At 44.3% G+C, this 22,562-nt stretch overlaps 1 protein-coding gene across 3 annotated transcripts in view; it reads left to right on the top strand.

The window, feature by feature from the left end:
• Positions 1 to 244: 244 nt before the first annotated feature.
• Positions 245 to 22,562, top strand: part of asph (aspartate beta-hydroxylase) — a 25,119-nt gene continuing 2,801 nt past the window's right edge. The window contains exons 1-4 of one of the 3 annotated variants that reach the window (XM_085390251.1): positions 245 to 431; positions 13,982 to 14,137; positions 14,705 to 14,749; positions 15,417 to 15,485. In XM_085390251.1, the coding sequence (XP_085246377.1) occupies positions 389 to 431; positions 13,982 to 14,137; positions 14,705 to 14,749; positions 15,417 to 15,485 (313 nt within the window). In that variant the 5' untranslated portion in view covers positions 245 to 388. Of the gene's footprint in view, positions 432 to 12,573; positions 12,724 to 13,981; positions 14,138 to 14,704; positions 14,750 to 15,416; positions 15,486 to 22,562 lie in introns of those variants that run through there. The other 2 variants (XM_085390250.1, XM_085390252.1) reach the window with 2 other exon arrangements.

Raw genomic sequence — 22,562 nt, forward strand, 5'->3', positions numbered from 1 at the left:
TTGTTAAGAGAAATGTTTTATGCTCATATTTTGACATTTAGATGTTTAGATGGTGAGTGGAATAAACATGGCAGTGAGGGGGATCTACCATATTGCCACGTTCCAAAGCAGCGAGGGGGAGGGGCAAAGATAAGATTATCCACACGGCTGAATAAGCCTAAGGCTTCTCGATACCCATTGGTCATAACATTTCCAAACCCCGCCCATCTTTGTGTAACAAGGCATTCATTGGCAGAGAGAGCCGTCAGTGGTAAAGCGGGCGGGGTTTCTTTGGTTGCGAGTTTTATCAGATAGGAGCAGAAATTTTGATTTCTCTTCTCCGCTTTCAACAAGCACCGGTCGTTCCCGTCTTCCCGTCGTTTCCGGTCCTGCAACCAAGGACTCAGCTATGGTTTCAAAGAAGGGCAGCAAAGGGAACCCAAAACCAAAAGGTGGGTTTGATTCTGTCACGATAGCGTCGGCTGGGATGATGTAGCCGCCAGCTTTCACTGGCAGGCCTTTGGAAGTTGATTGGCTGTCGCTCTGTTATTTCATCCTAGCTAGCTGCTCCGCGCGGGGATGGTTTAGCCGTGGTTCAGGAGTCGGTGTTGAGAGACTGCTGGCTGAGCGACACCTGAGTGCTTTTGTTGGTTAGCGCTGCCTCCAGCGCGGATAGTTGTAATTATCGCAACAGCGCAGGTCTGCCTGACACGGCCGCTCCACCCAGCCTTCAGGTCGGTTCACCATGGCGACTCTAGCTCCCGGGATTACCGGGCAACATTGCCTCGCACGCGACAGATAACGTTAGCCGTCTCTCGTGAGGCTTCGTTGCGTTGGTGATGTTGGCAGGCCTGTTGGGCCAGTCAGTGTGGACTGCGGGACCCCGCCCCCAGTTTATCCCCGTCACTTTCTGCTCACGTGTCAGTATCCGCGGTGGGCTCCTACGTGGCTCCCGGGGCTCTCCTCCATCCAAAGGCTCTCCTCCATGGTTGTAGTTTCAGGCCCGTCGCTGAGCCTGCGCAGTCTTCTGTTTAATCTCAGTCCCGTTTTTGTTTATTTTTGGAAATAACATGTGAGGTGCAAAAAAATGAAATATTCGTTGTCACATCTTAACGTACTTTATGATTGAGTAAGGTGATGAGTCAAAGGCCGATGAGGGCCCCATGTGCTGAGGCTCACATGCAGAGTACACTCTGTCCTCACTGTGCTCGTTTACAGTTCTCCCTTTGCACATCTCAGGGTTAAGGTTAGCACAGGAAACTATACGAGCAGGTCATGACAGTGTTCTGCAAACGATGGATAAAGACTCCACTGTGGTGACAGCGGGAGATGAGCATCTGGTTAGTGTGCTGAAGACCTGAAACACTAAGACAGCTTATACTGAGCTGTCTTTGTTTAGCTGGCACAGATCAGGAAAGAACAAGACCAACATAACATATGGAAAATAAAAATGTTTAGTTCATTGTTAGTTAACCACTCCACTCTTGCTGTTTTGCCCCACTTTTCTCCAGCTCTCTGACTGTGAATGAATCTCAAAGAGGACAGGGCATGCTCACTACTGGAGCAGTGCAAAATCCCATATTTTCCCCCCTCGTTTCAATATGATCTGTAACAGCTCCGTAGAGGTAACATGTCTCTTTACATCAAGCTCAGTGCCTGTTAAAACACTCCGTGTCTAACCTGCTTCGTCCCACGCTCTCCATCCTTCCTTATGTTGCATAATTCACTTAATTAAAGCATGTAATACTACGTTTGCCTCTATTTTACAGCACGTAGATGTAGCAGACGTGTTGAAGAGTTTTGCATGCTGTAGTAAATCCAAAGGCAGTGTGACGTTTAGAAAAACCTGTGGCCCAGAATAGAACCGGTGCTTTTGGTCTCCAAAAACATTTTCATAGTTTGACTAATTGTTGCAGATAATACCTCCGTTTTTCTGTCTTTTTCACAGAGTGTGCAACTAGAGTTGGTTCTTTGTCAACATAGGGAAACTTAGCTGTACTTTGATAAGTCCAAGCATAGCTCCAAGTTGATTAGGTGAACACATGAATGTGTGTGAGGTCCAGGTATTGACCTGCAGGGGAATCCCAAGAACTGCAAAAGCAGCCATTTTTGTTTGGTGGTTAATGCTTTTCCTGACCCTTCCCTCGACATCCCTGTAGCCCAGGGGTGGGCTCAGAGGGCTGCACGAGAAACTGGACTGTCGTGGAACGCTGCTCGAATAAACCGATCTCTTTATAAACTGCTATTAATAAGAGTAGATAGAGCTAGGCAAGGCATGTGTGGCATAAGCACTGGAAAAATGCTAACGTTTTATTACTATTTATTTAACAATCGTAAACGAACTATTCATTTTTTTGCAAAATTCAAAGATTTAGAATGTTCTATAAAGTGCTGTTGCTATGTGACTTGTAGTTTAATGACTCCATCTGCAGCTTTTCCAGGGTTTTCTTGTTGGGTGAGAGAAATATCGTCTCTTTGCAGCTTTGAAAGATGCATTAAGGTCATGTTCAGTGTTTGAAGCAGAAATGCATCTGAGAACTTGTTCATAAAAAAACAAAGCAAACAAACCACAGTGTTAGCACTTGGCCCAGGCTGTCAGCATGTTGTGGAAAAGTGAAAACTCCGTCCGTCAGTGCTTTTGTCTTGGTAAACTATTTTCTTTATAACATTAGTAACATGGTTTTAGCTCCGACTTACACACTGGCTCCTGGTGTATAACACAAATAACTGCAATCCCAAATGTAGTTCTGGCTTTTCATTTAAGTCAGTTTAACAGATTTGTGCTGCCATTGGTTTTAAACTCTGCCTGTTTGTCCCATTTCAGCCTAACCAAGTATACAGTTACCTCTATCACCAGACCTCTAATGTTGTAGTCAGTTTTACTGAGGGCATTGCTACCAGGTCTCTGCAATCTTATGTTATCCCACGTACAAACAGTGGACTGTGTCATGGACGTCACCACTCCAGAGACAAAGAGACAAAGAGACAAAGTCAAAACTGTATCAAACTTGACAAATTTAAATGCTCAGTTCACCACTGGAAGCCCCCAGTAGGCTCAGCCTTTTACAGCATAGTTAGAGAGCCAGCCCTAACTATATGCTTTAGCAAAAAGGAAAGTTTGAAGCCTAATCTTGAAAGTAGAGATAGTGTCTGTCTCCTGAATCCAAACTGGAAGCTGGTTCCACAGAAGAGGGGCCTGAAAACTGAAGGCTCTGCCTCCCATTCTACTTTTAAATACTCTAGGAACAACAAGTAGGCCTGCAGAGCGAGAGCGAAGTGCTCTAATAGGGTGATATGGTACTACAAGCTCATTAAGATAAGATGGAGCCTGATTATTTAAGACCTCGTATGTGAGGAGCAGGATTTTGAATCCTGGATTTAACAGGAAGCCAATGAAGGAGAAATCTGCTCTCTCTTTCTAGTCCCTGTCAGGACTCTTGCTGCAGCATTTTGGATTAGCTGAAGGCTTTTCAGGGAGTTTGTAAAAGAACCTGATGGTAACGAATCACAATAGTTGAGAATAATACATGCATGAAGTATTTTTTTTCAGCATCACTGATACAGGATGCAAAATGGCACAAATGATCCTGTCCATGATCTTTAGACCCTCAGTGCATTAAAAACAGCCGCGACTCTGTAGGCTTCTAACTGCTGTAAGTAAATACAGTCACATTCAGAGTGATTCACTTCACTAGATTGTGAAGAGTCATGATAGCCTGAGAACTATGACCAGGTGAAAGAGGCGTGTCGTATCATGCACTTTCAGTGCTCTGAAGTAGAGCAGAAAAGTGATGTATCAGAACCGGTCTGTTTACTGTTGATTTGAATGCAAGAACTCAGTCCTACACATTTGTGTTTTATTTGTTCCATATGTGTAGAAAGGATGTGTCCTGGTTAAAATCACTCCGATTCCTCAGCTTTCTCCATATTTATGACTGCTTGGTTATAAGAAAGAGATTTGGGCTGGTTGTCTCCTCTCCTGGAGCACACAAAGCGCTTATCAACCATTCACAGCCTTTCATACTCCAGTAGATGCATCAGAGAGAAACTGGGGTTCGTGTCCTGCCCAGTTGTGTTTGGCATGTAGACTGGAGCAGAACCACCCGTCTGTCAGCCATGTCTTCCTCCAAATTTACTCAGGCAGGTCCTTTTCACTGCTAACCAATGGCTGCAAGACGTGTGCACTTTGTTACCTCATGTGATCAAACAGTGACAGTTGCTCACTTAATATTGACTCTAGATTAAAGAGGGGACAGTGAAGCGTGCTTGTCGGGACTTTGGAGCATGTGATCATACCTGGATGCTAGATCTCGTCCTCTTTGTCATTGGTGTGTTTCTGCTGAAATGTGCACTTTCCCATTTCTCATTATGTTTCTCATTATGTTTCCTTGTCACATGCCTTCTTGACTTTTCCACATTACCGTCCCTCAGGGCTGCTGCTTCCCCTCTCCAAAGGGCTGGGATCTCAGATGGAAGGGTAATGGCTGCGTCTGCTCCTCGGGGGCTGATGTGTGATGTTTTGTGTCCTTTGCGTTTGCTGAGCGTGTTGTTCTAAATCCAACCCTGAGCACGGCGGTGGCTCCATGTAACCTTGCATGAGAGCACAGCGTTTGTGCATCTGTGTCAGGTATCGTGTTTTGGTTTGGAGCCGTCATAATATGCTGTGTGATTAATTTTGCAGAGCCAAATGCATGATGCAGAAATTTAACTCAACATGAGCATTTTATGCTGATGTCCAGAGAATAAGTTCAAAACCACGAATACAGTGGCGGTGCCAGAGACTCCTAATATGCAAAGACACATGGTGCATAATGCAGAGGTTACACAGCTGTGGCACAGTGAGGAACAAAGGCGCAGAGGTGCTACCAAAATAAAACAGGAAGGGAGACATAACGGACATTGGAATGGCATTTTACACATGGAGCGAGAGGAGGATAAGACAGGGAAACATGGAAGACGAAGGACAAACACAGAAATGGAACGTGACAGGAAACTAAAAGCAACCCTCAAAGCCTAAATAAGACCAACAAGAGCTGAAGACTCAATATAGACGAATATAATGGAAGTTAATAAAGAAACCAGAAAGAGCCAAAGAAAAACAAACAGTCAGTTCGTCTTTCTTTAACTTTAAATGATAAACTCAAATGTCTTTTTCATTAATGTTTCATATCCATTGGCTTTCAGTCTGATGTTTTGTCTTCCAGTCCAGTTGAAATGTGGTTAGAGAGGTTGTAAAGACACCTGTGGATAGGGCTGCACGATTAATCATTAGAAAATCCCGATCTCGATTCATACTTGTGTGCGATCTCATTTCCAAATTAGCAGGGAAAAACAACGGAGAGCACGTCAGGGATGACGAGAAAGTGACAGGAGAAAATCCGTCCCGGTCAACCACCCAAACATCAATAACGGGAACCTTATACAGCGCTTCCCTACACACGTCGACCTCCCGCAGGCACAAAGACATCACGGAGGCTATCACTTATCACCTGACCAAAGATATGGCTCCCATCAACACTGTGCAAAACGAGGGATTTAGGAAAACGATCAACACCCCAGACAAACACTACACAGTGCCGTCCCGCAACTATTTTTCTATTGTTGCACTACCTGCTCTGTACACGCAGCGTCGAGCAACGGTGGAGACGGAATTGTTTTTATGTTCAGTCTCAACTGTTACGAAGTTGATGTGCAGTTAATAAGTGCAATAAATATTTATACTGGAAAAGAGAATCGTGAGAGAATCATGATCTCAATTCTAAGCCAAAAAATCGTGATTCTCATTTTATGCAAAATCGTGCAGCCCTACCTGTGGACACCTGGAACTGCACAGTTGCTCAGAGTTGACTAGTTTGTTTGTCCCTGTGATCTAATCAAAGTAGCTCGACGCTAGCTTCAACAGACAGCAGTCTGATCTAATGCTAGTGACTTTCTGGGGATCTGTCACAACAAAGCCCGGCGTGGGGTTGGTTCCTGCACATAGGTCGCTGCCACCATCAGTGGAATGTGCTGCGTACTGCAGCAGATCCTGGCGCCACAAACTGAACCAGCCTGCTGCACTGAGGAAGTGCATGCAGCTGCAGTCGTATGACGTGGCTTTTAAAATGTGTGTGTTTGAAAACATGGTGCCCCAATGAGGAAAAAGTGTTCCTGTAAAAGCTGGCTGAAGATCAGAGCTCTGCAGAGACCGTGCAGAGCTCCAGTGTCCTCTGTAGTACACAAAGCTGTGCACATGTGGACGTGCATGAGCTTGGACACACTCTAAAAGCTTGAGGGAATCGAGGTAAGTTTGAAGGCGTGCACAGCAGCCCTTATATAAGAGGAGCTGCTCGGGCTGAACAGTGTGTTCAGAATGTGACAGAGACTCTGCAGAGCTCTGGAGGACAGCACTGTGCATGTGCGTGTTTGTGCCGTGCTCATATGAACATGGAGTTTACACAACAACAAAGTGGTGTGTTACTGCATGCTTTCAGACGTTTTCTTTTCATGTGGAGCTGTTGGATGCATCCCAGCAAATGGATATGCCTCAGATTTCCTGTTAGTCCTTTTTGGGGTAAAATTGTGTTACTGGATACTTAAAAGCAACAAGTAATCCTCTGAGATCGTCCAGTTTGTGCTTTGTTTTCTGTCACAGCATGAGGGCACGAGGAGAACCGCTTCAGCGTATCTATCAGTGTATACCTCATCCTCTGTAACACGTGTAGCAGCGGGCTGCTCATGAATATTCTAAGTGTGGTCATATAATCAGATTTTGAAAGCGGGCTCTCTGGATCATTCAGCTGCTGTTATTTGTAAAGATGCCCAAATTATTCTAGTCACCATCCATCTCACTGAATTCAGGTGTTTCAATCACTTCCATGGCCACAGGTGTATAAAACCAGGCAGGCTGCATTTGTAATGAGTCGCTCTCAGTGAATCCCAGCGTGGTGCTGTGATAGGACACTAACAAGTCCACTCATGAAATTCCAGAGTCAACTGTTGGTGTTATCACAACAAAGTGGAAGCGGTTGGGGACGGCGGCAGCTCAGCCACAAAGCAGTAGGCCACGTCACAGAGCCCTATGCTGAGGGCCCAGTGGTCACCACAGGGCCCAAGGTCTACCAGAGCACTGAACACAGAGTGGGCCAAGCACCTGCATCCAAGCCGTATATCAGCCAGCACAGGTCCTCTGGGTTCTAGATCAGTGGACGCTGTTCTCTGGATTGAGAACACATTGAGTCTGGGATTGGGAGTTCATACTTGGTTCCAGTGAAGGACCTCTCAATGCTTCAGCTTATAGAGACCATTCCAAGGTCCAGACACTGTGGGAGCTGGTTCTTAGTGTACTTGGTATCTGACCTGACAGATGTGCTTCTGTTAGAGTGGCTAAGAGCTCCATAAACACACTTCAAGCCTTTTCAGAGAAACTGAAGCTGCTGTAGCTCCAAAGGCTGGGCCTGTGGACTCAGACTGGTGGTACGTGCATATGAATGTTTGATGTTGAGGATCAGATAATAACTGCTCTGCAGAGGTCGTCCAGTGCCAGTTCTTTGTTTATTTACATGTTCTAATGTTAATTTTGTAACATGTAGTTATGTAATTGTTTTGTCTCATATTATTCATTTGCCGTCTTGTGGGCATAATGGACTGAACATGTTTTGGCAGCATCACAGAGTAACATCACAAGTGAGCAAACAGAGGTGTGTCTCTGCCACACTGTTTGCATATCCAGTGTCAGTTGGGTCAGTAAGACTAAGGATGGTCGTCAGCCCTCATTCCCTTCATCTGTTGGAAGTCTTAATAATTCCAACGAGGAGAACATGCCTGTGGAAACCGGAAATACTCGCTGTGTTCACAATGTTGCCACATAGCTGCTTGTAGCAATGCTATTGTGCAATTGTACCAGTACAGAATATAGCATTAGAACCTGCTTCTTACAGAAAACAAAACACAGTGACAATAAACGGCTGTTCTGTTCTGTTCTATTCTCTTCTATTCTATTCTGTTCTGTTCTGCTTTGTTCTGTCCTGTCCTGTTCTATTCTGTTCTGTTCTGTCCTGTTCTATTCTGTTTTGTTTTGTTTTGTTCTGTTCTGTTCTATTCTGTTCTGTTCTGCTTTGTTCTGTTCTGTTCTGTTCTGCTTTGTTTTGTTCTGTTCTGTTCTATTCTATTCTGTTCTATTCTATTCTATTCTGTCCTGTCCTATTGTGTTCTGTCCTGTTCTATTCTGTTTTGTTTTGTTCTATTCTATTCTGTTCTGTTCTGCTTTGTCCTGTCCTGTCCTATTGTGTCATATTGTGTTCTATTCTGTTCTATTCTATTCTATTCTGTCCTGTCCTATTGTGTTCTGTTCTGTTCTGTTCTGTTCTATTCTGTTCTGTTCTGTTCTATTCTGTTCTGTTCTGCTTTGTTCTGTCCTGTTCTATTCTGTTCATTCTGTTCTGTTCTGTCCTGTCCTGTTCTATTCTGCTTTGTTCTGTCCTGTTCTATTCTGTTTTGTTTTGTTCTATTCTGTTCTGTTCTGTTATATTCTATTCTGTTATATTCTGTTCTATTCTGTTTTGTTTTGTTCTATTCTGTTTTGTTTTGTTCTATTCTGTTCTATTTTGTTCTATTCTGTTCTGTTAATTCTGCTTTGTTCTGTTCTATTCTGTTCTGTTATATTCTAGTCTACTCTATTCTGTTATATTCTATTCTATTCTATTCTGTTATATTCTATTCAATTCTGTTCTGTTCTACTTTGGTCTGTCCTGTTCTGTTCTATTCTGTTCTATTCTGTTTTGTTTTGTTCTGTTATATTCTATTCTGTTATGTTCTGTTCTGTTCTATTCTTTTATATTCTATTCAATTCCTTCCTGTTCTATTCTGTTTTTTTTCTGTTATATTCTGTTATATTCTATTCTGTTATATTCTATTCAATTCTGTCCTGTTCTATTCTATTCTGTTCTATTCTGTTTTGTTCTGTTCTATTCTATTCTGTTATATTCTATTCTCTTCTGTTATATTCTATTCTATTCTGTTCTATTTTGTTCTGTTCTATTCTATTCTGTTATATTCTATTCTCTTCATTTATATTCTTTTCTATTCTGTTTTGTTCTGTTCTGTTCTGTTATATTCTATTCTGTTCATTCTGTTCTATTCTGTTTTGTTTTGTTCTATTCTGTTCTATTTTGTTCTATTCTGTTCTGTTCATTCTGCTTTGTTCTGTCCTGTTCTGTTCTATTCTGTTTTGTTCTGTTCTATTCTGTTCTGTTATATTCTAGTCTACTCTATTCTGTTATATTCTGTTCTGTTCTATTCTATTCTGTTATATTTTGTTCTATTCTATTCTGTTCTGTTTTGTTTTGTTCTGTTCTATTCTGTTCTGTTATATTCTAGTCTACTCTATTCTGTTATATTCTGTTCTGTTCTATTCTATTCTGTTATATTTTGTTCTATTCTATTCTGTTTTGTTTTGTTCTGTTCTATTCTGTTCTGTTATATTCTAGTCTACTCTATTCTGTTATATTCTATTCTATTCTATTCTGTTATATTCTATTCAATTCTGTTCTGTTCTACTTTGGTCTGTCCTGTTCTGTTCTATTCTGTTCTATTCTGTTTTGTTTTGTTCTGTTATATTCTATTCTGTTATGTTCTGTTCTGTTCTATTCTGTTATATTCTATTCAATTCCTTCCTGTTCTATTCTGTTTTTTTTCTGTTATATTCTGTTATATTCTATTCTGTTATATTCTATTCAATTCTGTCCTGTTCTATTCTATTCTGTTCTATTCTGTTTTGTTCTGTTCTATTCTATTCTGTTATATTCTATTCTCTTCTGTTATATTCTATTCTGTTCTATTTTGTTCTGTTCTATTCTATTCTGTTATATTCTATTCTCTTCATTTATATTCTTTTCTATTCTGTTTTGTTCTGTTCTGTCCTGTTCTGTTCTATTCTGTTTTGTTCTGTTCTATTCTGTTCTGTTATATTCTAGTCTACTCTATTCTGTTATATTCTGTTCTGTTCTATTCTATTCTGTTATATTTTGTTCTATTCTATTCTGTTCTGTTATATTCTAGTCTACTCTATTCTGTTATATTCTATTCTATTCTATTCTGTTATATTCTATTCAATTCTGTTCTGTTCTACTTTGGTCTGTCCTGTTCTGTTCTATTCTGTTCTATTCTGTTTTGTTTTGTTCTGTTATATTCTATTCTGTTCTGTTCTATTCTGTTCTATTCTATTCTATTCTGTTATATTCTATTCAATTCCTTCCTGTTCTATTCTGTTTTTTTTCTGTTATATTCTGTTCTATTCTGTTCTATTCTGTTTTGTTCTGTTCTATTCTCTTCTGTTATATTCTATTCTCTTCTGTTATATTCTATTCTCTTCTGTTCTATTTTGTTCTGTTCTATTCTATTCTGTTCTATTTTGTTCTGTTCTATTCTATTCTGTTATATTCTATTCAATTCTGTCCTGTTCTATTCTATTCTGTTCTATTCTGTTTTGTTCTGTTCTATTCTATTCTGTTCTGTTCTATTCTATTCTCTTCTGTTATATTCTATTCTATTCTGTTCTATTTTGTTCTGTTCTATTCTGTTATATTCTATTCTCTTCATTTATATTCTTTTCTATTCTGTTCTATTTTGTTCTGTTCTGTTCTGTTATGTTCTATTCTCTTCTGTTATATTCTATTCTCTTCTGTTATATTCTATTCTCTTCTGTTCTATTTTGTTCTGTTCTATTCTATTCTGTTATATTCTATTCAATTCTGTCCTGTTCTATTCTATTCTGTTCTATTCTGTTTTGTTCTGTTCTATTCTATTCTGTTCTGTTATATTCTATTCTATTCTGTTCTATTTTGTTCTGTTCTATTCTATTCTGTTATATTCTATTCTCTTCATTTATATTCTTTTCTATTCTGTTCTGTTCTGTTCTATTCTCTTCTGTTCTGTTCTGCTTGCAGTCACTGGGTAAGGACCTCACGGTGTCGTGACAGTTTTCAACACATTTGCCAAATACAACAATCACTGGATTTCTTGGATTTCTTTGTTCATGATTTGCATTCTGCTGAGGCTGCTTAAAGTTTCTCAGCCCTGAACCAGTTTTCATGTGCAGTATATTGCCGAGCTCTTGTTTCTAAGGTTTTGTGTGTAATTGCTGGTACATGCACTAACTTTAAGCTTCAAACAGGCCGGTTATGTAACAGCACGTTAGCAGGACTTCATTTGTGTCAAAGCCTTTGTGAAAGCTCGTTTTTCCTGTGTTGGCTGTGAGAGTGGCACCTGTGGCTCACTCGGTGAAGTTATGTGGGGTTGCTCCTGCCTCGGGTGGAGAAACGATCTGATAAATTGCTGACGTAGCTTAACTGTGCAGCTGGGAAGAGGGCTGTGTTTTCCAAAGACACAATGCAGCATGCCTGCTTGGTGAAAAACAAACAGAAAGCCCAACATTCTTTTATTTTGGTAGACTTCATTGTTAAAGACAAATATTCATTAACTTAACAAACGTGCACTAAAGTTTATAAAGGAGTCTTTATGGGGCTTCCATTTAAACATAAGATCTACTTCATTTACCATGTGGTAGGGACCTGGGCCGTCGTAGTGTAAGGATATCCTCCAACAATCAGGCGATCCCTGTAAGAAGCAACGACAACAGCGGAGAAAGCTCAGGCAGAACCAGGCTCAGGGAGGGGCTGTAATGTGCTGCCACCAGCTGTGGGTGAGGACAAGACAAGTACGGGAGACAGGTCAAAACATGCATTATGGGAGAGAGTGCGAGAGTGAATGAAGCTTTTTAATCAACAGCCTGATGATTGTTGAAACCTTTGACAAATGTAACCCTCCCTGATAGACGCTGCTCACAACACGGTGTTTCTTTACCTTGGCTCTAGCTCAGCAAACTGGGACTGTTGTGGAGGCCACACCAAGTTTGGATCCATTATAGTTTGAATTTGTCAATGTTTAAGTTCTCAGACATAAAAAAGCAAAGTTAGTATTTGGTGAGGCTTTATTTGGACATGTTACAGTAGCACAAACCAACTGAAACCAGTTTATGAGAAAAACAAGCCTCCTGATGATTGACCGTGACTGATGGTGCTGCACGCTGTGTTCATCTGTAGCGTCTGGAACCCCCTCAGTTCATGGCAGAGATGTTTGATCTGAGTCCATGCTGATGGTTGGAGTTTCATCTCATTTTAACCAACAAGCCCGTGATTGGTGAAGTGGTTTGTTCCCAGTTACATGCAGTGGCACAAATGTCTCTTCATGTAGTTACGTGTTTGTTACGTGTGTGACATGTTGCAGCTGTCTGCTCTGACATCCTTCCAGGACCTTGTTTTACTGCTGCTGTAAGAATACTGAAGGTGCAGTCGGCAGGTGCACCCTGCAAAGTAAACATGGAGGATTTTAAAGTTCACAATATCAGGCAGGGAGCGTTTAAATAATGTCCTCCCCTCTCTGTGCGAGGGCCAGCTGGTTTAACAGCACTATTAATAGCTGTGTATGACCTCTAGAAGCCATATCGTCTCAGAGAGAAGAATGGCACGCATGATGACGCTGGATGAGCAACAGAAAGAAAGCCAGTAAACAGAGAGAGAGGGCGGGGCCACATAGAGGGAGCGGCTGAGCTGATATTCGCCGTCGCTGGGCTGCACGCTTCTTTTTGGCCGGTTAACCTCCTGTTGGTCCACCATACGCCATAGATGGGTGATCCAGTGACCCTGGAGTCTGCCGCCTCTCCTGGTGTTACAGCAGTGCCCGCAGTGCTAGCTGCAGAAAACCAAGGTGAGGCTATCGAATACCAAGCAGCATGGCCTGGGTGGACGAGTATTTAATACCTGCTGGAGGAGCGAGTGTTCAGTCAGTGTCCAGGTTTAACATCCAGGTGTGTTACGATGCTGTGATCCAGATGTGTGACTGAGTGAGAGCTTCTTCTAACACGTAGTCACGCCTTTGCTGCTGCTGCCTGCTGTGAGTTAGATTTACACTCCCAGCTGCAATCATGCCCACGTATGGATTCATCCAGAAACACACAAACGTCTGCAGAGGAAAAGATGATGTCACAGCACAGGTTGGATGAGTTGGGGACCTGGCATGTTTCAGGTGTGCAGAGGAAGGAGGTTTGACCTAGCATGTAGCGGACTTTAGCACCTGTTCGTTCTCTCTGCCACCATGTTCTCACAGCGAGCGTGTCTTTGTCACTCCAAGAATAGATCCTTGGCTACACTCTACTGTCCCAGCACCACATACACGGCACTGGCACAGTAATGTCCTCAAATGATTTCAGATTATTTACACCAGGGAAATGTGACTGCTGTGGAAAATGCACCGTCAGAAATCTGAGGGTGCGAGTGATTCACAGCCTCAGGAAGAGAGAAGAACTCTGAATCTGATCGATTTACTGCAGAGCAGCAGAATCAGGCCCTGATCCACTCACACAAGCTTTCTTTGAAGGGTCAGATCTGCTGTTTGTTTCCTCTGAGTGGACACACAGTGGTGGGAGGGGTGAAAGGGCATGGTGTCCAAACACCTGAACTATGTGGTGACCTCCTGGAAATAAGGGTGGAGCTAAAATCTGCTTTTTTCCCCCCCTTTCTTTTTTTAAGCAACATTCTGGTTCACGCTCCACAGCAGCCCGCAGTGTGGGGGCCCGGCGGCGCCCAGTGTGGGGGGCCGTGCGGCGCCCAGTGTGGGCATCCTGTGGGGGCGTGTTTCCTGGGATTAAGCATGCTCAGAGTTTCAAAGTGAGGGCAGTTTATGGATGTACGTCCAAAGCTCAGACTGTCCTCAACATTTCTTTGAACACTTCGTCCTGCAGGTGTGTTCACGCCGTGCAGTTGGGCTTCATAAACACACAGGAGGACTTCAAGCTCCTCGCTGTGTTCACTGCTGTTTCGTCGCTCTCATCATTAGTCACACTTGTAACTCTAAAGTAGCATTAAGGTCAATGTACTTCAACTTCTATTTCAATGTTCTGAGTGTGTAAAGGAAAAGTTTGTGAGGGCCACAGCTGAACCTGACATCACGTGTGTTGTCTTTCCAGATGGTGCTAAAAGCCAGCCGTCTAACAAGAATGGGAAGAAGGCCGACTCCAGTGGCAGCAGCTTCTTCACCTGGTTCATCGTGTTGGCCCTGCTGGGCGTCTGGACGTCTGTAGCTGTGGTCTACTTTGACCTGGTTGACTATCAGGGAGTTCTTGGTGGGTACCCCCCCCCCCCCCCCCCCCCCCCCCCACACACACACACACACACACACACACACACACGCCTAGAGGAACTTCCTGGGAAGGTGTGGCAGTAACCAGTTTGGCTTTTGTTGTCATCTGTCCACAGACTACGCCTAAAGTAAACCTCCACCTGCAATAAGAACCAGTCTAACTGTCGTTACCGGAGCATTAAATTCAGACCAGCAGTTATTACTAGTGAGCCTCAGTCTGCTGCTGTCTCAACACTTTAAACCAAATACTTTGGTGAACAGCCTGCCAGTCACATTAAAGCCAGTCAGATGAAATGAAGCTTGTAATGGTTGCATCTAACACAGCAGCATTTCTGTAAGTTAGCTTAAAGCTAGGTGCAGACTTTGCCTGCTGAGCCACGCGTGTAGAGGACGGCTGAAGCTGCTGCAGCCTGCCTGTCTTTGACCACAGCCGCCTGCATTAATGATAAATGGTCCATTCTTGTGTGTATGAAATGTGATTGTGTTTTATCTCTTAACCCTGTCTTTGTTACATTATGTGTGTTTTATTATTTGTTTGTTTTGCATGCAGATAAGGCTAAGGGCTTACAAATTAACCTGTCTGAAGCATTGCAAGGTAAAAACCCATAATGTATATTCTGCATATGTGAACAAAAATGACTGTTGTCACACACACTGTTTGCAGAGCCCTGAGTCGTGTAGTGTTTGGCAGGAACATCTGCAGCGCTACACACATCCACAAACACTACGTATGCAGTTCAACACGCCCTTATAGTCGACCTAAACTGGCACCTCTGTGTACAGTGACACGCTTCATGTAGCACTCAGAGCCCACAGGAGTACAGGAATCAGCAGCTGTAGAGAAAGGTGGAGTGAAGGCAGCCAAGCTGCCACACAGGCTGGAGGCTCGTCCCTAACCCTTGGTCACTAAGGACACATATGTAAGCAACAAGTTGGCTGTGGTCGGTGGAGGAGTGCACAGCCTTGCAGCGTTGGTTCCTGAGTGTGATTCAGCTGGTGTGACTGGTGTGGTCACACTGGTCTCCAGCTGCAGTGTTCATGTATGATCTTAGAAACGCAGGCATCATGTAGGAGCAGTGGTTGGTAAACTGTCTTTCTCTAAAGGAAGCATTGTTACACCCATGTTTGACTTTAATACATTTGCCTTTAAAGTCATTTCTATATCATGATATACAGTTAGAATAATTACAGTAAGCACATGTTTAATGTACACGTATGAGAATTTGTCTAAGTGTGTCTAACTGTGTTTGCTGCTGCTGTAGGTAAACTGGTGGCGTACGACACAGACGGCGACGGAGATTTCGATGTCGAGGACGCAAAAGTTCTGCTAGGCAAGTTGATCAAACTACGATTCACAGCTGTTGTCTCTGTCACAACTACAACAAAAGGAATATTATCATCACAACATCTGCTTACCAGCTGTGATGGCTTTGTGTTTGTGAAGTAGACAAAATGCTAGTTTGGGTTTCTTTTGCATGGCTCACTCATTAGAAACAAGAACTCAGAGCTCCCTGTTTGGCTTTTATTCCAACATGAACATCTGAATGGCCTCAAACACTGGCTAATGCAGTCTAAAGCTTAGCTCTCTACATGAAAAGGTAGCTGCTCGGCCAATCAGGCAGCTTGTAGAGGCTGAATGGAGGCTCGTCACCGTCGGGTATCTAAGAGGGCGTTACTGTTCTTTATTCGCTCACGCAACAGGTTCCTTTAAGGAGCTTTTGTGGTGCTCAGCCTGGACACAGGCAGCATGTGTCTGTTTCAGGAGTCATCTGTAGACACTTCAGGGTTATCTGAGTCCCTTTGTTGGGTCTCTGAGCAGCTTGGCAGATTTTGCAGCTGGTGCATAATAGTCGAAGGGAATTTGGGATTTCAGCACTTTCATCATGTCAGCAGACGAACTAGATGAGTCTTAGTGCTGCTTTGGCCTCTGGAGCAGGAAAACGGTGTAAGGCAACTAAGCTGTTTCATCTTATGTGCCCGCTCCAGTCTTTTGGAAATCATAATGTATTCTGTCGTCGCTACATTGGGATAACCCATATTTAAGTTTCAGAGCATCTCCCCTGTTGCCCCCTTCACCATCCACATTTCCACTATTCTGAGACACGTTCTAATTTGTTCACTGGATTTTGAAAATGTAAGAGAACGTGGTAGTGGTGTGTGTTTGCGGGCAGGAGGGACAGAAAACACACAAGTTTAAAAAACATGTAGTTATCCCAGTTGGGCTTCATCCAATCAGCACAGGTGCAGAGTAAAGAAGGTCAGACACCAACTAGGGAGCCTCAGCAGGACAAACAATCCTGATGTAGCAGGTGTATCAGAGAAGATCAGGAGAGTCTTCTCCAAGCACGGCATCCCAGCGCACTTCAGACCCAGCCACGCACTCACACACAACCTGGTTCATCCCAAACACAAGCTAGCAACACAGTGTGTGCTGTGAAGTGCAGCAAGGAGTGCGCAGACCTCTGCAATGGAGCCACTGCATCAATGCACTGGAGCCACTGCATCAATGCACTGGATCCACTGCATCAATGCAACGGAGCCGCTGCATCAATGCAATGGAGCCACTGCATCAATGCACTGGAGCCACTGCATCAATGCACTGGAGCCACTGCATCAATGCACTGGAGCCACTGCATCAATGCACTGGAGCCACCTCGACATGACGAGACTCGGCTGTACATGTGCACCTAAAGGTTAAAGGTCACTCTTTGGAGGATGCCAGTGTTCACAGATTGACAGTAAAAGAGAACATCTGTGTCCACTGTGACCGACCGTGGTTGTGGTTTATCACAGCGACTGTCTGCCGCCTGCACTGCAGCCTCAGCCCTCACTCACATCTTGGTCAGGTGATCTCAGCAGGTCACGTGACAGGATGGGGCGAGGTCTCACAGTGGTTTCGCCCAAAGCCTCTGGATGTAATGACCAAACCTTTTTCCACATCTTGGCTCATGTGATGAGGCACATGACAAATGGTGGGTCAATGAGAAGCTGCTGAGGGACGACGCCCACTACCCACCGGGGGCTCCCACTGTTGGTTTTAGAACTGAACGAGTCTCTCGGATAAGAAGGGAACATCTCCAGGTTCACTTGTCTTCATCTGAAGCTGTTAAAACTACCAGAACCTTGACGATGACCATCCTTCTTCTTCATGGGGATGTTTTATCCCCCTTTTATCTGTGTGGAAATAAATCCTCCATGTGTCAGATCGGCCCCCTCAGAGTCATCAGTGATCATTGGACTTCACATGAACCCTGACCCCGGGTCTTCATCCTAAGGATCACATTAAAGCCACAGTAGATCTGTTCATTTGCACCAAAGCAGAAATCTGACACCAGGACACCAAATGCACGTAAGACTTGACTGGTGTCTGAAACTGTGGTTGCCTTTGTTTGTGGCTACATGCTGTCTAACCCTAAATGAGGGTGATTGTGGTAAAGGCTTCCCAGGTCTCACCCTGCTGTGTGCAGGCTCTCTCATTAGTACACATGTATACAGTATTAGAAGCCGAGGAGGACAGCCCGACACATTTTAAACATGTGGTATTCATGCCTGAACAAGCTTTTATGGCCTTGTTCATACTTGGACAGATGTGTGGGGGCGTGTGTGGTCCTGGGCCATCTGCCTCCACATGACCTCTGCTCAGTGCTCTCATTACTTCCTGTAGTTGTCGACATGTCTCAGGTTATTGTGTTGCTGTTGGAGATGCAGCACTGTGACAACTCTGGTTCCAAAGCTGAAGCTGTTTCATTAGAGAAGCTTTCCCACAGAAAGCCAGCGTCAGTGCTCCCTCTCCTCCTCTGGGCTATCTGCACATGATGAGCATGCAGCACGAGTTTCTGATCTTTAAAGAGTGCACGTCTAAACCAGTAGATGACGCGTTGTTCTGCAGTCATGTGCAGACAGCCTGGCTTTGCTGATAAAGTCTGATTCCCTTGCTGTCTAACCTGCAAACTTCTCTGACCTTCTCCTGTTGTTTCCTCTCTTTCCTCCTGCACATCTTTTTCCTTCATTTGGTTTCACACTCTCCTTTTTCTTAGTTTTGTCACCACTTCCTTTCTCTCCTTCACTCCCACGTTTTGCTCCTCAACTTTCCTCCCATCCTCCCCGCCCCCCCTCATTTGCGTAGGCCTGTCCAGTGAGGGCGATGGTCAGGGTGAATCCCAGGTTCTGGATTGGTTAGAAGAAGTGGAGGAGGGCGGCTCTGATTGGTTAAACGGGTTCTTCACGTTCCTGTATGGACTGATAAATCCGCTGGAGCCGCTGGAGGAAGAGGAGGGTGAACACACTGCCTCAGGAAGAGCAAAGGATGTGCAGGAAGAGGATGAGGAGGATGAGAACGAGGAAGCGGTCAGAGGAAGACGACAAGCGAAAGACGATGGAAATCAGGGGCAGAAGATTGTGATTGTTGGCCTCCATAACCAATAGCCTCGGATTCCTGATAAATGTGTTGATCTGTGATCTGAGGGCCCATGCAGGAGCCGGAGCCATGGTGTCAGTATGTTTGGTAGATTTTACACAGCTAGGAAACGTTGGATCACCTCGTCTCCAGCCTGGCTGTGTCCACACCCAAGTTTCATCCTCTGTGACCGGAACAAACTCGGTTCTGGTTTCAAACTGAGGAGAAACTCTTTCTGTTGTTCTGGATACTCAGGAGCACTTTTAGAAGTGGGCGAGTACACTGAGTGCACAGCACTGTTGGCAGCAGCCAATGGCTGTGTGAGATTACACAAAATGCACTCGGACAGCGGCTCACGTGTCCCTCACATGGTCTAACAGTCACTGGTTTAATTTAAATGGCATGAATTAAACCAACAATTGCCCTCGTTATGGTTTTGGACCTGCTCAACACATAACCATGTTAATGGGAGTCAGGAAGTGCAGGAAGAGTCCATCAGGTGATCTCAAGCCACAGCCTCATCGTCCTACGTTTGCTGACTGCATCTTCGTGGCGTCCTGACTGTAGCTGTCAGATATCGTCGCACCCACGTTCTCTGTGCAGCCACCACCAGCACTCATCACCTTATTAATGATTATGTTTCTGTAACATTGGGCACACACCCATCAGGTTTCATACACCTTTGGGTGCAAGTGAGCTAGCTTCAGGTGGGCCCTGCTAGCAGTACAGCTCAGTATCACAGCATCACTTCAGCACATTCATAGATGGAGCTGATCAGGCTGCTCCGAGCTGGAAATCCAAGTGAGGGAATTTCCCAGATCAAACTGGGAAATTCCAACTTTGAATTTGGATCTAGAACACACTTGGTGCTATTGGTTAGTGGGACTAAAGGACGCGCTACCTCCAGCAGGTACTCCAGCTGTGTAACAGGTACACATCTGTGCAGATGTCAAACTTCAGCTAACATGAAACATGCAGCTCCATGCAGCCTTTGGTCGGACTGCAGTTCTTCTTCATGAAGCCTCCACACAGTTCACACTCATTAAAGACACACGTGCATGAAATAAGAGGCTCGTCCCTGGATGTTGTTGACTCCATCATGTATGCAGGTTACATGTTAATAAGAACATTTTGGTAGTTACGTGTTTGTTAAACTGCCTTTGTCCAACTGTAGGTTGCCATGTTTGTCTTTAAGCCCTTGTTGCACTCAGCAGTGTCACATTTCGTTCTGTCCACCTCCTCGTCTCCTTTACTCCATAATAAAGAAAAGTGTTTCAGCGACCAGCAGTTGTGAGTTGACACCAATAAAGCGTTTGTTGGGACAGTGTACATGTGCAAGTTCATGCTGTAGGTAACAGTTTGTGTGACTAATGCGGGCAAACGTGTTTGTTTGCAGCTGAATCGACTAATATCAGCCACAAGCTTCGAGATGTGAAACCCACATTTGCTGTATCGACTCGTGCATGTGTGTGTAAGTGTGTTAACGCGCCTGCACTGAACATGATGAATGAAACAGGCTCTTCCTGCTCCGGGGGGGACACACTTCAACTTTGGCATGTGAGACCGACTCACATCCTCAATGCTGTCAAAGCACAAAAACTGTCTGTGACCCAGACGCGAGTGCAGAGCAGGTAGCGTCTCACCTCTTTGCTGTTAGCCGCCGGGCCTGGACCCATCGCCGTGTGTCCACCAACATGCTGAAGATGACTAATGTGGAGCTTCAGCTCACACCTGGAGTGCTTTTTGTAGCTCAACAGTTTCTGAATTTTCAAAATAAAAGTGTGGAATAGTTAAAAATAATAAACTATAAAATGTTCTTAGCAGTCAGCAATATATTAGCCCACCTAAGTTAATTATAAACACTGTGTGTGCAGAATAAGTTCATAAGTAATAAATATGAGCTGAGCTTTGTTCCAGTGATGTTGGAAATAAGGTGACGAGCTACAGCTGTCTCGCTCAGGTCAGAACAGGAAAGTGGAGTTTAATTCTTATTCATGAATTAGAACATATATATATGTACAAATTCTATGTTTGAATGAATTTATCAATTCATGGATTTCAGCAATCGTGTTATTTGGTGTCCAGCCCTTTGCTTGATGCGTCCGAGTCGGCCTGGTCTCTGACAGAAAGTGTCCACCGCTGCTGTAACGAGTGAACTTGGAAACCAGACTGTTTCTGCTCCCTCGTGCAGCCTAACGGTCAGAATATAGTCAGTAATCCTCTGTGTGATACGTGACTTTGTGCAGATGTCAGTGCATTTACAACTTCAGGTACCCAAACAAAATAATCAGTAACAGGAAGTTTACTTCCAATACTTATACTTCCTTTTTCTGTGCTGTTGGGTGATTTTCAGACCGTAGATTGTGAGTCAGTCTGGGCAGCAGCAGGAATCGATTAAAAACTACTTAGATAATCTGATATGAGCACATAAGCAGGTTCTTTTGTCAGCTGTTGTTCTTACACTGCCTAACAGTGACCTGTGAGTTCAGTCTTTGTTTCACTGAAACATGTCCACTCTGACCAGTTCACTCCCTCTGTGCTTACTGGGCCACTAAGTATTCACTCCTGCTCCAGTGTTTACCTCAGAATAGACTCAGTATATCACTGTCAGCTATCAGAACTGGCCTGTGGTCAATGCTGTAGATGCTAATGTTGGTTAAACATCCTTTCTTTTTGGCTAACATCAGTACTGTTAGACATCATACACAAGTTACTATCATGGAGCATATCAGCTAGCTCCAGACCAGGGGTGCCCAATCCCAGTCCTCGAGAGCTACCGTCCTGCAGCTTTTAGATGCATCCTTGTTCCCACACACCTGAATCAAATGAATGGCTTGTTATCAGGCCTTTGCCAAACATGATGGCATGCTGAAGAGATCAAACCATTTGATTCAGCTGTGTTGGAGTAGGGATGCATCTAAAAGCTGCAGGACGGTAGCTCTCGAGGACCGGGATTGGGCACCCCTGCTCCAGACAGATTGTTGGCTAGCAATAATGTTAGCAAGCAGGGCACATTTAGTTGGCTAGTAGTAACTTAGCTCATAGATGGTCAGTGTGTTTCTAGCTTTAGCTGTCCGTCTGTTACGTTGCCAGACTTATCCTGGAGTCCACTCTGGGAATGAAGTAGAATTCAACTTTATTGTCATTGCACATGTAGAGGAAAGGGCTCATCACACAGCCTTGTGGTGCACAGGTGTTCATTGTGATGGTAGATGAGCAGCGGTTATCCAGCCGGACATGTTGGGGGCGGTTGGTCAGGAAGTCCAGTAACCATTTGCAGATGAGGGAACTGATGCCCAGGTCTGTCAGTTTCCTGATGAGTTGTGAGGGGTGGATTGTATTGAATGCTGAACTGAAGTCTATAAACAGCATTCTGGCGTAGGTGTTGTTGTTGTCCAGGTGTGAGAGGACAGAGTGCAGTGCGATGGAGACTGCATCCTCTGTGCTCCTGTTCCGGCGGTATGTGAATTGGTGGGGGTCCAGGGTGGGGGGGAGACAGGATTTGAAGTGTGCTAGGACCAGTCGCTCTAAGCACTTAGTGATGATGGGGGTGAGTGCTACTGGGCGGTAGTCATTGAGGCAAGATGGGTTGGAGTTTTTGAGTATCGGGACGATGGAGGTGGATTTGAAGCAGGCCGGTACCACAGCGTGGGCCAAGGACAGATTGAATATGTCTGTGAGCACTCCTGCAAGCTCCCCAGAACACGCTCTGAGAACACGCCCGGGGATGCCATCAGGGCCTGCAGCCTTGATCCTGCTCAGCACCGCTCCTACATCGGTGGGGGAGAGAGTCAGAGGTTGGTGGTCCGGCGTCACGTCTGCTTTGGTTGTGGTTGTGGGGTTCCCTCGCTCAAAACGAGCATAAAAGTTGTTGAGCTCGTTGAGGAAGGAGACATCAGAGAATGCGGGGGAGGGTTTGGTGGTCCTGTAGTCTGTAGACGTGAGCTCACTAGCTAATGTTAATAAACTGGTTCATGCTCAGTGTTGTGGATAACTGGCTAAGGTTAGCTTA

This window comes from Rhamphochromis longiceps, linkage group LG18, assembly GCF_057381845.1.
Source record: "Rhamphochromis longiceps isolate RC_006_pf linkage group LG18, R_longiceps_female_GT1.1, whole genome shotgun sequence".
NCBI lineage: Eukaryota > Metazoa > Chordata > Actinopteri > Cichliformes > Cichlidae > Rhamphochromis > Rhamphochromis longiceps.